Below are 12,042 nucleotides of genomic sequence, written 5' to 3' on the forward strand. Positions count from 1 at the left end.
TACTGTGTGCTGGTATGAGTGTAGTGGGAATATCTTACTCCTTAGCACTATGGTTGCACCAGCACTGAGGCAACACTTAAGTATATTTCGACACTAGGATCCAATAACTAACTTTGTGAGGAAAAATAACTGGCACACCACCTCCGAAACCCTTCTGTTGTTTCTCAAAATTAACATTTCCTAGAAAGTTGTGGATTTACATGCATCATTGCCAGCACAGTTTTACTCTAAATTAAAATTCTTACTAGTCCTTTTAAACGTGTTTACTGTAGAATTTTAACTGCCCACCATTCTTAATTTTTGCTGTTTCTACTCTTTGCTTCTGACTGTCAGAGGTATTTAACCACATTGTCTTTTGGTTCCTTGTTACCAGTGTGCAAATAAATCTCATATTGGCAACCTTGTTCAATTCCCTGTGCTGTCTCCTCATCTTTTCTACCCCTTTATCTCCGGGCATAATATGAACTAAAATCCAGTTAGATAAAACAAAAATAGCTATAAATGATAGCAGTAATCAGATTTACAATTAATTTTCATTAGTAGCACTCAGCAATGCTAATGTAATCATGAAGCTTTTGCTTCAGTATTTTATTTTTATCAGCATGCTATGAAGAATGAGTCAAAAATACATAACAGTCAAAGACAAATATAAATTGCAGCACTATCAAAGTTTATTGCATTGCAGTAGAAAGAGAATGTAGAGTTTAGTACCAGGACAAGAATACATTGCTGTAAAGTTAGCAGAAAGCATAGTGTGTGGGATTTTTTCCCCCATCTCCAGATTCCTTATTTTCAAGAAGCTATTAAATTGCAATTGATTCTGCTTCCAGGAAGTTTTCTTCTACTTGGTGCTGGTAAGATGGAAGAGTTCTCCCTTATTGTTTTTCATGCGATTCACTTAGCTGCCCTTTCTTGAACCGATTTCACTTGAGAAGAGACTACTTTGCCATCTACCATTTCTTCCACAATGGTCTTAACCACTCTGGTTTTGGTGGGCTCTGGTGAGGAAAAATTGTTTATGACATTGTTATCCACTAATAATACCAATACTAGCACCTGCATCCAGTGGGGCCATTCTGCTACTGCAAACAATGTTGTGCTTACAGAACCTAGCTTACCATTAAAGGTTGATGTCCAGCATCAAACATATAGCCATAGTGTCACAGCTATGCTTTAGCTCCCCATCCAATTAATGAAACCCACCTTAAAAACCAGTTAGCTGCTTAGGTCCATAGACTTTCATTGCTCTGGCTGGCTGGTTGGTTTTTAAGGTGGGTTTCAGGGGCATTTGCAGTTGTGGCAATAGTGCCAGGATCGCAAACGAGAATGCGAAGCAGTTACAGTCAGCCCTCCATATCCACAGATTCTTTATCCACAGATTCAACCATCCTTGGCTTGAAAATATTCCAAAAAATATAAATTCCCAAAAGCAAATCTTGATTTTCTCATTTTTTACAGTATAAGGGACACCATTTTACTATGCCATTCCATTAAAGAGACTTGAGCATTCATTGATTTTAGTGTCCATGGGGTGAGGCTGGACCCAAGTTCCAGCTGATAATAAGGGTCCACTTTATCATGTCCTAAGTCTAATGTATGACATTTTAACAAACAGGATGACAGCCAAAGTTTCCACTTATGTAGATACCAGTCGGTGGATCATCTTCTTAATTCTCATAAACGGTCTTCATTTTCCCTTCTGTTGTGGGGCAGAGATGTGTATGACACACACCTGTCCTGGTTGGAGGACTCACTACCAATTTTGATGCAAGATTCAACACCGGCACTAACAGTCCATTTAACATCTGTTCATGGACTATGGTGGGGTTGCCATATTGTCTTATGGCAGTTAAGATTTTTTGTTTTTAACTGCCTTTGAGTTGACTTTGACCCATGGCAACCCTAGGAATACAATGGTGATTTTTTCATATTTTTTGTGTTGGATGTTTTAAAAATAAAAAAGATGTTTGGTAATAAATTTGTTTCTGAAAGAATAAAATTGTACTTACCTCTGATCTGAACTTTTGTCTCATATGAGCGGAAACTGTTGAAAAAGAATAGGTCACTTTCTGTTAATTTTATCACAATGCTGATGGAAATTCTTTAAAAAGAAAAAAGAGAATAACTCTAAAGGAAGCCATTACACTCTGTGGTTCATAGTTCTTTGTTGTTGTCATTAACAGCATATTTTAAGTGAATGTACAAGAATATATACAATAACTAAATTAAAGATCCACCAATATGTGTTGCCTAAGGTAAAAATAAATTATAAGACTAAAACTGTAACAAAATTAAAGCAAAAGAGGTTACTCAGAAGGAAGTCCCACTATGTCCAGTGAGGCTTACTACTTAGTACAGGAGTAGAAATTGTGTGGCCCTCCAGGTGGTTACTAAACTTGTAACATGCAGCAGCCCTGGTCAGCACAGCCAGTGCTGTGGAATGCTGGGATTTGTAGTTCAGCAATATTTGAAAAGCTAAATGATTCCTCCCGTGCCCTAGTAAGCATGTTTATGATTTCATTCTTAACCTTGTTTTTCCCACATATTCCTTGTTAGGGTTGATTGTGTCAAGCACATAAAAACAATTCTTGGTCTTGTCACTGCCTTGCCCTCAAAGAGTTGTTAGAGTGCACTTTGTCATTGATGGGGAAAACCTACCAATAAACTCCCAAACATGCTGCTGTAGCATTAGCTATCATACGAAACATGTTCTGCGTGCAGCAGTTCCGGTATTGGAGTCATGTTATGTCAACGTCTCCTCTCCCGTCCATCCCACTTGCTATTCCATAGCAAGCTATTTTCCCTCTTTTAAACTTTATTTTCTTTTTTAATAATTGGATTAACAAACCTCTGGGATTATATTTAAAACAAAACCTCTCCCCCAAGTCTTGTGGATTAGGGCAAAGGGCAGGAAGGCAGGATTAAGGATAAACATACTGATTTGCACCATAAGAACATAAAATGAGCTGTGCTGGATCAGGCCAATGCCAAACTAATCCAGCATAATGTTTTGGATAGTGGCAATAGGAAACTGATAAATGTGATAAGAGGGAACTACAACTCTCCTGTTCATATTCCCCAGCAATAAGTGCTCAGAACCTCGAGGCCAAATTACACAATGTGTAGTTCACATTCTTAGAAAAGATGTTTCCTCAAGGGGTGAAAAATGTGTTAATCATAACATACGATTTTTCTCACATACATATTCTACTTTCAGCATGCTTTGTTTTGTTATTGGTCATGGGGAGGTAAATACAGGCTTAATTAGCAAATCTGGTTGCTGAAACAAATATATTTGAGGAAATCCTGTTGTGGTGTGGAAAATGGGTTAATTGGGAATGAACATTCCACTTAATGTTTAGTCTGAACCATACTGCTTCTGATACTGGAGATGATTTATAATCATCATTGTAAGAAGCCACTAACAGCCCCATTATCCATAAATTTGTCTGTACCCTTTTGCAGCCATCCCAGCTAGTAACCATCACTACACCTTGTAGCACCACATTTGATAGTTTAAGCTTCTTTCTTCGGAGGAAGTAGACCAAGTCTATGAAAGCTTAGCTATAACATCTTTCCTTCAGTTAGTCTCAAAAGTGATACAAGATCCCTTTGCATACTGATGAACCCGAACAACATGGCTGTGTCTCTGAACTCTGTAAAGAAGTATTTCTTTTTGGAATTACTTCAAAATACTGCCTGCATCCTTTTATATTTAGATCATTTGCTTACCTCTCCCCATCTAGCAGGCGCCTGTATGTTTCAATTTCCATTTCCAGTCGGGTCTTGATGCCCAGTAATTGTTGATACTCAGAATTTTGGCATTCTGTTTCAGATCGGATTTGCTGTAGTTGCTCCTCCAGGCTGCTGACTTGAAGCTGTAACTGGTGAAGCTGACTGCTGTAGTTGCCTTCAGTTTCTGCCAAGGTGCTTTCCAGAGAGGCTTTCTGTTAATGGGAGAAAGAAACAAATTAAAGCTTGTTGTAACTTGGATGAAGCTGAAATGTTTGATTTGTGTTCTATTTCAGTGCTGAATTTAGACATCCCCTTAACATGGATTTTGGCTTTGAGCTAGCACTACCTGTGCATACAGTTGCCGCCTCCTTAATCTTCTCTCATATATATATATATATGTGTGTGTGTGTGTGTGTGTGTGTGTGTGTGTGTGTGTGTATCTGTATATGTATGTGCAAAATAACATTCCTCTTAAATGCTGCTTTTGGTATCCTTCAGGGAAAGCAGAGCAATGTACAAACCTTAGCGAGAAGGGACTGTAGTTCAATTTCTAATGACTGAAGGGAGCGCTTGAGTTCAATTAACTCGTTCCTGGCTGAATTAGCAGCCCCAGTATCATCATAGATCTGCTGCTGTAGAGGTTGGCTCTGTGGATAAAAACAAAATCAATGTAATGTAACTTAACCAAATAAATAAATAAATGAAGTCTTAAGTGACCTCTTGTCATGCATGCCTTAGACACAGATCCATTTTATCCATTACAACAGGTTGACTGATAAATAATAACAGATAATCTAAGAATGGATTGTGGAAAAGAAATCTGGAATTGGTGGAACCAAAAAATTGTTCTCTATAGCTTGGGCCCAGTTTGCCATATGGAACTCTTCACCTAGTACAGTATAAGTCTCCTCACCTTCCAAAGATTCCAGAAACACTGTTCCATGACCCAAAGTTTGAAAAAGGCATAGTGTGAACTTTTCTGTACTGATCCCATTATTATGAAATTTAGGCCCCATACAGACAGGCTAAAATAAAGCTGCTTCAGATCAGTTTGGAGGTATGCTGATTAAATGATGCATGTGTCCTTAGAGTCCAGAAGCCATGCCAAAGCCACGCTCCAGGACATTTCTACTCAGAGGCCAGTCTCATTATGTTCAATGGGAATTAGGCAAATTCGTACAGATATCAAACTTGCCATCCAAATACTACATATGTCTACTCCCTGTAAATGTCTACTGAGTTCAGAAACACTTGCATTTTCTCTTCCAAGATAAATTAGAATGAACCTTAATATTGAAAATTGGTAAGTCTGGATTGTTTACTGCTTGGCATGGTAAAGGAACAATGTCTATTCCATTTAAGCTGGGAACAGTTTCTTGTTTAATATGGTCTGCTTGGCATGGTAGGAACAGATGTTATCAGTGAATGCACCACATGACATTTTGTTTCATTAGTCACCCATCTCACCATTTTGTGGAACTGTTCTTCAGCTTCTCTACGATTCTGTTCTGCAAGGTCTTCATACTGTGCTCTCATGTCATTCAGTAGCTTAGTCAGGTCCACACCTGGAGCAGCATTCATTTCCACGGTGACATCACCTGTGCTGCTACTCTTCAGTAAGGTAATTTCCTAAGCAAGAATATGGAAAGCAAATTACTGAAAGATCAGCCTAAAGTCTGTAAATCAAGGGATGGAAGGCCCCAGCTCCTGGGTCTAATCTGGCCATAGGATCACAAATCCAGTCCACAGAGATTCCCGATTTGCCCCTCCCTGAAGGCCCGCCCCACAAGAAGAGAGATCACATAGGATCTTGGGAGATGGAGAACTAGATTTTCATCCACTTGTTTTCCTTATGAAGCATAGAAAGTGATGTTTGGGGTATGGATCTGAATCAGAGGTGGGCAACTTTGTTGGGTTCAGGAGCAACCTATAAAATGTGAACCATCATTTCTAGAGGCATCTAGGAAAATCAGTTCCCAATTTATTTATTTATTTTTGTCAGAAAAAGAGCAATCTGGGTTATCTAGGGGCCATGAAAGAACAGGCACTTTGTCCATGGCTACTCCAGATGGGCGTCCTCTGAACTTCTTGCTAAAATTCTTATCCACAGGATCTAACAGTTAAGGCATATCTAAACATTGTTGCGTGGGAATGAAACCCTTATACTTGCTCTGTGTACATTGTGCTGGATTTAATCATCCTTTAAAAAAGCCCACTGAACAAAAGAGGTTTAAATTAGCCATGATTAATTTTAACTCCATTGATTTCAATTGTTGTCTCTAAGTATGATTTTTCTCAATTCAATGTCTCAATCTTGCACATTAAATTATTTTGATTGATGTTGCAACAGGGAGTTAAGAGTTTTAGTAATAATTATCCTTGATAAGGCTTTCAGAAACTGAAAGGAAAGATAGAAATGTGGCATAATAAATATGGCACCTTTCCTGAATATTCAAAGACCTTCCTGGAGTGAAAGTCTGAAACCAAAATATGCAATTCTTGTTCCCTTGATGAGCCAAGATTACTGAAAGGTTATCTGCTGCAGTCGCAGAGAATATTCAGTGGCAAAAAGGATGCTCTATAGAACCTTCCTGTGAGCCTGATCTCATTCCAAAAGCATGATGTCAGTTCTTTTTTAAGCTCTCCCAGGCCAGAGGGAACTTGTAACAGTGAAACCATTCCTCTGAGCATATACAGAACTCTTCTCATTACTGATAATTCAAAGCTTCTCAGGCATATCTTCAGTGGGGGAGAACTTAGGCTTCAAGGCAACTCTGAGATTCGACAGCTTTATGTATATAAATAAGAGGTTCTGCATATCCTAATAGGTAATCACCTAGTTATTGGCATGTTGATGACATTTAAGACCTGTATGATTGGGAAAGAGCGGTTGTTCACTGGTCCCACATAGACTGATGAAGGCGTATAGCAGTTTGAGAGTTACACAAGATCCTTTTCCTTACCAGAAGAAGGTGTTCCCAGCAGCTGAGCAACTTGCATCAGCTAACTACTATCTTAAGCGAGGTTCAATAAAATCATCACCCAAATGTTTCTTTCCAAAATCCATCAGTTATCTATGGAACTTATAATATGGGGGGAATCGGGCAAAATCAGGGGTTTAAACAGCAATTATCCCATGCAAAATGCAAAATCGCAATTAAGACTTTCTCACGACGTCACTTTTAAACAGGCAATACACAGGTAGTAAACAGCAACGAATCATTCATGGGGAAATTCTGAAGATGATTTGTTGCTGGTTATTGCCTGCTTGTTGCCCGTTTAATAGCAATGTGTGTACAAATCTTAATTGCGATACCACGTTTTGCAAGGGATAATTGCTGTTTAAATCCTTGATTTCCCTCCGGTTTTCCCTGTGTGATAGGGTCCTATGTCTTTTGGGCACATAATTGTGAGTTCAAACTTTCAAGATCTCCATCAAGCAGAATGTTTCATAAAATGTAAAGCTGCATATCCTAAGACTTTGATACGCAGAGTTTGGTAGATCAGTAAAATGAGTACCCAGCATGTTGGGGGCAATTGTCTTACACATTGTAAACTGCTTAGAGAGTGCTTAGTTCACTATGAAGTGGTGTAGAAATGTAAAGTGCTAAGTGCTATTGCTTCATGACTTCAACATACTTTCCCTAACATTATGCGTAAGTTGGCCTAATAAAGATTTACTTGACAAGCTTTTGGAATTTTTCTTATAAATCAACACAGCTTACTTTGTTTCATGATTACTCTTTTGATGTCTCTCTAAGAACAAATCATTCCCTCTAAGAGGAAACTGCTTTTTCAGGTGGTTTGAGACCATTATTCTTAATATTTGTTGGAAGTGTTCCCAGCAGAAATACAACAGAGAAAACAACCTGCATCTAAATAACTAGCTAGCTTTAGAGCTGGAAATCTGTGGAACAAATCCATTATCCCTGCATGGCTCAGGAGCATCTTCTAGGCATAAAAGCATTAAAAAGCATAAAAGGCAAGGCAGAACTCTCCAAAGGATAAAGAGTTAACTCCAGCTGCCCCCATTTCCACTGTAGTCTGGATATGTCAGTTTTATCTTACAGGCTGAAAGTATAAGGTGATGATCTTCATGTAGAGAAACCTGGGGGAAGTCCAGGTGAAACTACAGTGCTCACTCCCCATGTATTTTGTGTACTAATATTGGACCACACAGATAGCCATGTGTAGACATTAGAAGAGACTAAACTAATCATGAAACCTGTTTGACACAATCTGAACACCTTAATTTTGAGAGATAGTCATCTCCTGGCAGCTGGAGGCTCAAATAAGGGTGCCTATTCCTCTATTGCCTCCGGTAATTTTTCTCCTAATGATATAACAATTGGATCAGGAATAGCAGGTGTGGGACAGAATTGCGTATGAAATTCATTATGCCTTCTATACAGTGGTGCAGCTGGATTTCATGGTATCAAACCTTATGCTGGAAATATAAATGAACTTAATTAATGTATGTGTTGATGATGTTAAAATGGTAAAATTTTTGCCAATGTTCTGTGCTTATGCCTGCCTACTTTTCTAACTGTTTCCACTGAAGTACATCATTACTTCTGGGTTTAGCTAGTCTATTACAATTGAATTAAATAACTCAGTTGGTGTTGGTGGTAGATAAAGTTGGGTTTGATTTGGTGAACTGAGTTGTTTAGAACCTTCACAGCTAAGTGGAAATTTGAGTCTGACTCCTCATAAGTCAAAACCAAATTTTCTATCTATTGCACTACACTGAACATCTTTCTTGTTCCAGAGGTGCATACAGGCTCAGTTTGGACACCATGTGAAACCATACTCTACTGTGATGAGAATGAGCTCAACCAACCTTTAGCTCAAAGGTTTCTCCCCTCGCCTCTGCTGGAGTAGCTGCATGGTGGAGTTTGGAAAACTTGGCTTCAATTTATGCACGTTATGAACAGATAATTGTGGTTTATGTAAAACTGGTCTCTTTAAAAGAAGCCGGCTTGAAACCATGGTCTCTCACAAAAATGTGGATAAGCAAAATAAAAGCATTTTTTTTAACTGCATGTAGAAGAGACAGAAGGGAGAATCACACAAGCCTAAAAGCACATTGCAGCTTGTTACTGTAATACTGAAGCAAATGCTGAAGAAATTACTTTTTTGCATTATAGTTCTCAGAATTCCCCAGATGGAGCCAAGAGAGTCATGGTCCAAAATTGACTTTTGCACATTCTGTGCTGAAACAATGGTTAAGCCTTGTGCTTTGATGTGGATGCTTTGTTTGCTTTGACAGGACTGGGATGGGAAATCATTGTAGCAAAAGGAAAGAATTAAAGTTCTTTACCTCCTCATGATTCTTCTTCAAGTATGCCAGTTCCTCTGTGAGGCTCTCAAGCTGGGCCTCCAGGTCAGAGCGGTTCATGGTCAGTTCATCCAGCACTTTACGCAGACCATTGATGTCTGATTCAACACTCTGACGGAGGAAGAGTTCATTTTCATATCTGAACGGGAATATGTGAAAATATGAAAAGAAAATGGGTCACTTGAGGGATTTGTAAAGACATGATCCTGCTTTGGGTATAGGGATCATAACCTTGGATATGTTCTTTAATGTTCAAATTAAAACTAAGTGTAGATTTACTGTCTTACTGACATGGAACCACAAGCCAGCCCTGCAGGGTGTTGCTTAGGAGGAGGAGGAGCTGGGAATCCTTACTTTCCACAACATTCCTGATCTCAAGATCCAAGTCCAATTTGGGGCAATTCTCTCATCTCCCCTGAACCAATCACACATTATTTAGTGGTGTTCCTAAGCTTCCCGAGAGATATTTTACGGGCTACAGGTGGAGGGAGGAAGGAAGGAAGGAAGGAAGGAAGGAAGGAAGGAGTTAAAGAAATAAAAATGAATAAGATCCATTGAAACCAGTGGAATGTAAATTAGTCATGATTCCAGTGGATACATGTGAAAAACATCTGGATCTAACCATATATAAATACATAGGATTTAGATTTCACACTTTCATTTGCTCTTTTAGAACTTAATAATAATAACCTAATGTTGCTGGTATGTGTTGGAGCAGAGTAGAAAATAAAGGTCTACAAGAATTTTAAAAGCAAAAAGTATTGTGTTTAGCTTACTTGAGGCGGAAGTCATCAGCAGCAAGCCTGGCATTGTCGATCTGTAAGACTACATTGGCATTGTCAATTGTTGTATTGACTATCTGAAGTGAAAACATAACAAGAAGAAGGCAACATTTGTTTTGTGGCACAGTTCCTTTACTAGGCCAACAGCAGGTGCATTTGTGCATAATCAGGGATTACAAGTAACATAAAGCAAAAAGAAATCATCATGAATATTACTCTGGGTAACTGAGTTTAGGATTGCACACTTTGTTTTCCCCTAATAAACATTGCAGCAAAATATTATTTGTAAAACTCTCCTTACTGCAAAATGTGTTGAATATGAAGAAAAGGAATAGGCAGCAAAGTTTGGTTCTTATAGCAATTTTTCAACTGAAGTACTTCAGTTGAAACTAATTCCCACTGTTGTAATCCATAAGCTTGGAGGAAACATGGTTAAGTTTATATTAAAGTAGCTCTGTAGAAATAATATGTGGATAACAACACTCATATCACAAAAAAGAAATATACATCAATTTTGAATGCTGATTCATTAGAGTTTTGAATAACTGGGCAAAATGATGTGAACAATTCACTTCCATTAACTTCATACTTCAAGTGCGGATGGAAGCTGCTCATGTCAAGAAAGAGAAATTGCATTTATGTTTGACTTCCCAAACACATTAGACAGTTTTGCATGTTTTACATAAATACTTAAGATACTTTCCAAATGGTACGTACGGCACATTTGAGATATACATTAGCTGCCATGTGAGCTCCAGGGAAATGAGAATGATAAATTAGGGGGGAAATGTGAGTATTAAGTATAGAAAAAATTATCTTCTTTATCCACAAATTGCAGTAGAAGCAAAAACAAAAATGTCATGTTATATGGTATCTCTTACATATAACAGACTCCAAAATCCTAAAATCATGACCTTGGTATGGGGAAGTTTTTAAGTTTGGCGGTTTTCTACACCTGATTTGCTTAAATGTCAAATTTTTTCCAGCTTGAATATGAAGACATTTGTGAATTTTGGTAAATTCTTTGAAAATAAAACTGAATTGCAGTTCTCCCATATTTGCACCAACCAAACTCAATAAACACAGCTACTGCCAGCATTGAGAAGACCAGATTCAATCTGCTTGCCATAAATGTATTAATGATGAGAAGCCTAAAAAAAAAAAGACGTGGTAATCTGACAGCACCACAAGCACAACTCAATACAGTACAGAAGGACTGAAACCCAGACTTTTAAGAGGTAAACACTGAAAGCCATTTGCCAGGATGGGTGAAATTGTCCAGTTTGGAAACTCCCATGTTTGAATTTTTAAAATCTCAAGACGTTTCCATCCCAAATAAGAAGGAATGTTCAGAACTGGGCATTTTATAAATATCAGAAATAAAGTGAAATGAAATGCTTCTCCATTCCTAATATCACTTTTACCTTATTCAAATAAATGGGAGCTGCCCAAGAACATATTCCTCGTGCTGATTCCATTTGCTGCTTTTAGTCTTACTCAGAACAGGTTTCTATCCATACAGAATTCCTCTGAATCTTTTCATTTTTCTCACCTTGTGGCGAAGGTCTTCAATGATCTGATGATATTTGGTGTAGTCACGGACAACACCAGGAGCCCCTGGTCCGTTCTTTTCATACCAGTGACGGATTTTAACCTCAAGCTCAGTGTTGGCTTCCTCTAAAGAACGGACTTTTTCCAGGTAGTTTGCCAGGCGGCTGTTAAGGTTCTGCATGGTTTCCTTTTCAGCCCCAGCCAAAAAGATGCTGTCACTTGCTCCAAAACCACTGCCCACGGCCATAGCGGAGCTGCTGCGATAGCCTCCTCCATAATTACTACCTGCCATAGAAGCACTACCAAAGCCTGCTCCTCCACCGAAGCCACCTCCTCCACTGCTAAAGCCAACTCCACTACCAAAGCCTGCTCCACTCCCAAAGTTCACTCCACTCCCAAAGCCTGCTCCGCCAAAGCCACCGCTCATACTTCCTCCATAGCCACTGCCTAGCCCTGCAAGAGATCCCCCACCAAAGCCATGCATGCTGCTTCCTCCTATGCCCGACATTTTGACACCTCCATCACCCCCAGCAATGGAAGAGATTCTCCTGGATGCGGTAGAAATCCGAAGAGACATTGTAGCCCGCTGGTGTGGGTTGCTAAACTGCAGCAGACAGTGTCAAATTAGAGATAGAG

At 38.9% G+C, this 12,042-nt stretch overlaps 1 protein-coding gene across 1 annotated transcript; it reads right to left on the reverse strand.

Annotated features, from left to right (window-relative positions):
- Nucleotides 1-664: 664 nt before the first annotated feature.
- On the reverse strand, nucleotides 665-12,042 carry LOC121934291 (keratin, type I cytoskeletal 24-like). Its single transcript, XM_042474647.1, has 8 exons — nucleotides 11,408-12,042; nucleotides 9,850-9,932; nucleotides 9,056-9,212; nucleotides 5,203-5,364; nucleotides 4,257-4,382; nucleotides 3,733-3,947; nucleotides 2,010-2,044; nucleotides 665-998 (listed from the first exon to the last, which is right to left on the reverse strand). The coding sequence occupies exons 1-8, from the start codon at nucleotides 11,981-11,983 to the stop codon at nucleotides 895-897; spliced, it is 1,458 nt and encodes a 485-aa protein (XP_042330581.1). The 5' UTR covers nucleotides 11,984-12,042; the 3' UTR covers nucleotides 665-894.

Source organism: Sceloporus undulatus, chromosome 6 (assembly GCF_019175285.1).
Source record: "Sceloporus undulatus isolate JIND9_A2432 ecotype Alabama chromosome 6, SceUnd_v1.1, whole genome shotgun sequence".
Taxonomy (NCBI): Eukaryota; Metazoa; Chordata; class Lepidosauria; order Squamata; family Phrynosomatidae; genus Sceloporus; species Sceloporus undulatus.